This window comes from Micromesistius poutassou, assembly GCF_964030765.1.
Source record: "Micromesistius poutassou genome assembly, contig: SCAFFOLD_1315, whole genome shotgun sequence".
Taxonomy (NCBI): domain Eukaryota; kingdom Metazoa; phylum Chordata; class Actinopteri; order Gadiformes; family Gadidae; genus Micromesistius; species Micromesistius poutassou.
The window spans coordinates 5,445-7,500 of record NW_028179423.1 but is presented as its reverse complement, the minus strand read 5'-3'; the positions used below and the strand labels follow the sequence as shown (position 1 = coordinate 7,500).

General features: G+C 52.7%; 1 protein-coding gene across 1 annotated transcript in view; it reads right to left on the bottom strand.

The window, feature by feature from the left end:
* The window catches only part of LOC311372849 (rap guanine nucleotide exchange factor 5-like), a gene marked incomplete at both ends in the record, with an annotated part of 3,596 nt that extends 3,069 nt beyond the window's left edge, over positions 1-527 (bottom strand). Inside the window, 2 exons of the mRNA XM_084489794.1 lie at positions 163-213; positions 513-527. Coding sequence (XP_084345920.1) covers positions 163-213; positions 513-527 — 66 coding nt within the window. The remainder of the gene's footprint in view (positions 1-162; positions 214-512) is intronic.
* Between the last annotated feature and the right edge of the window lie 1,529 nt (positions 528-2,056).

Sequence of the window (2,056 nt, the reverse complement as noted above, 5' to 3'; positions counted from 1 at the left end):
GAGAATAGTTTACTGTTGGTTCAACAAACACAAGGTGAAAATGCCCGCACTGACTCACCAGTGTTTGGGCTAAATAAACATGTGGTCACTTTACACCCAATACCGCACGTGCATGACATCATCGCCGGCGTTTTCCGAGCACGTGCAGTAGAGGTTACCTACCTTATGGACGGTAGGGCCGGGGCTCGGTCCAGGTATCGTATCAGGGGACTGCTGTTGAAGGCAACACACACACACACACACACACACACACACACACACACACACACACACACACACACACACACACACACACACACACACACACACACACACACACACACACACACACACACACACACACACACACAATGAGCAAATAAGAAAGAACAGTTTCCCATTCCGCTAACATAAGTCACGGTTGAAATTGATCGTTGCACCAAAGCAAACATCCCTCACTTTCCTTTTTCTCCGTTTGGCTTTCGTGTGGTTAGCGAAGGGCAAATAAATAATTAAAACACACACGAGAGCACCCTCATCAGAGACATCGATCCAATAAACATGAACTATACATTGGATGTATTTCACCTGCGGTACGCCGGCCATGAGCAAACTACGAGCGTCCTGCAGAGTGGACAGACGGCGGAGCGGCGAGACGCAGGCCGTCCACTCAAACTCCTTCCATGTGTGAATGCAGGCGGGCTCAATAAATTGGATTCGGATTCGAGGTGATAACCACCACAAAAAAAAAATTATTATATATATTTTTTTTAAAACACTTAAAACACCGATCGACAAACGACGCTTTAAAGCAGAGAAACCTCAAGCGTCTGTTCCCAGCGGGCTCTAACCAGCTCCACTGTGCCTCCGGTCAGCCATCCCTCTGTTAATCTGTCACCAGGTTACCCGTTACCACGGCCGCGCCCAGTGGGGGGGGGCAGCACTGAGATCCCACCTCGAGGTCCCACCCACCCACCCACCCACCCACCCTCCCTCCGCCCTGGAGCGGTCAGCGAGGCGGTTTGGATGACGTAAGGAGGGAAGGGGGGGGGGGGGGGGGGGTGGTGGATATCTTTAGCCTCATGGCATAATTGCCTCAGTCATATTTTAAGGTTAATCTTGTATAATAATATTCTACAGTGTATAATTGTCTAATAGTCAAATCGACGACTCGGGCAGATAGTGATTGTGTGTGGGATGTACAAAGCACTCTGATTGGCTTAGGATACAGCCAATGAGGCCCAGTGGATCAGCAGCGCGTCAGGAGACCAGCGTTGGGTCAGACATCATCACAGTTCGGCCAAAATATGACTTATACTTAGAGGCAATGCTACGATGCAAAACGACATTCGTCCCACTATGGTGAAACCATCCTCTGATAGACCCCGTGGGGCGTGCAGCGGGTCATGGCGTGCTGTGGGGGGGGGGGGGTGTCGTGGGTGGTGAGCAGCGCCACGGCACCCCGGGGGGGGGGGGGGGTCCCGACGTTGGGGGGGGGTCCCCGACGTTGCGAGGGTTCTGTTTCACGGTGGCACCCGGCTCAGATACGAGGTGATGGTCACAGAGATGGGATCAGCATCAGATGAGAGATCAGGACCCTCGCGTTCAGGTGATGACGAAGCGCCCGCGATGGAGGAGACAGAGGAGAGAGCGAGACGGAGGCAGACCGACGACATGCTGGGAATTAAAAGCAACCGACAAAAGTGTGAACGATGAACGCTGGGGGGGGGGGAGAGAAATGTAAAATGGCCCTAGAAGCCGAGAGCGGGCGAGGGAGAGTGGAGACAGAGTGGGAGAAGGGAGAGAGAGAGAGAGAGAGAGAGAGAGAGAGAGAGAGAGAGAGAGAGAGAGAGAGGAAAAGGGGAGGAAGAGCGAGGGCGGGATGAGAGAGCGGAGAGTGCGACTAATGATTCCCAATAGTCTATGAATATGTGACTACGCACATGGCAGATGGAGAGGGCGAGGGGCGAGAGACACACACACACACACAAAAGAGAGAGAGAGAGCGAGAGAGAGAGATGGTAAAAAGAGAAGAGCAATAGAAAGAGAGTGGGAGGGGATAATGTGTGCCGTTGGC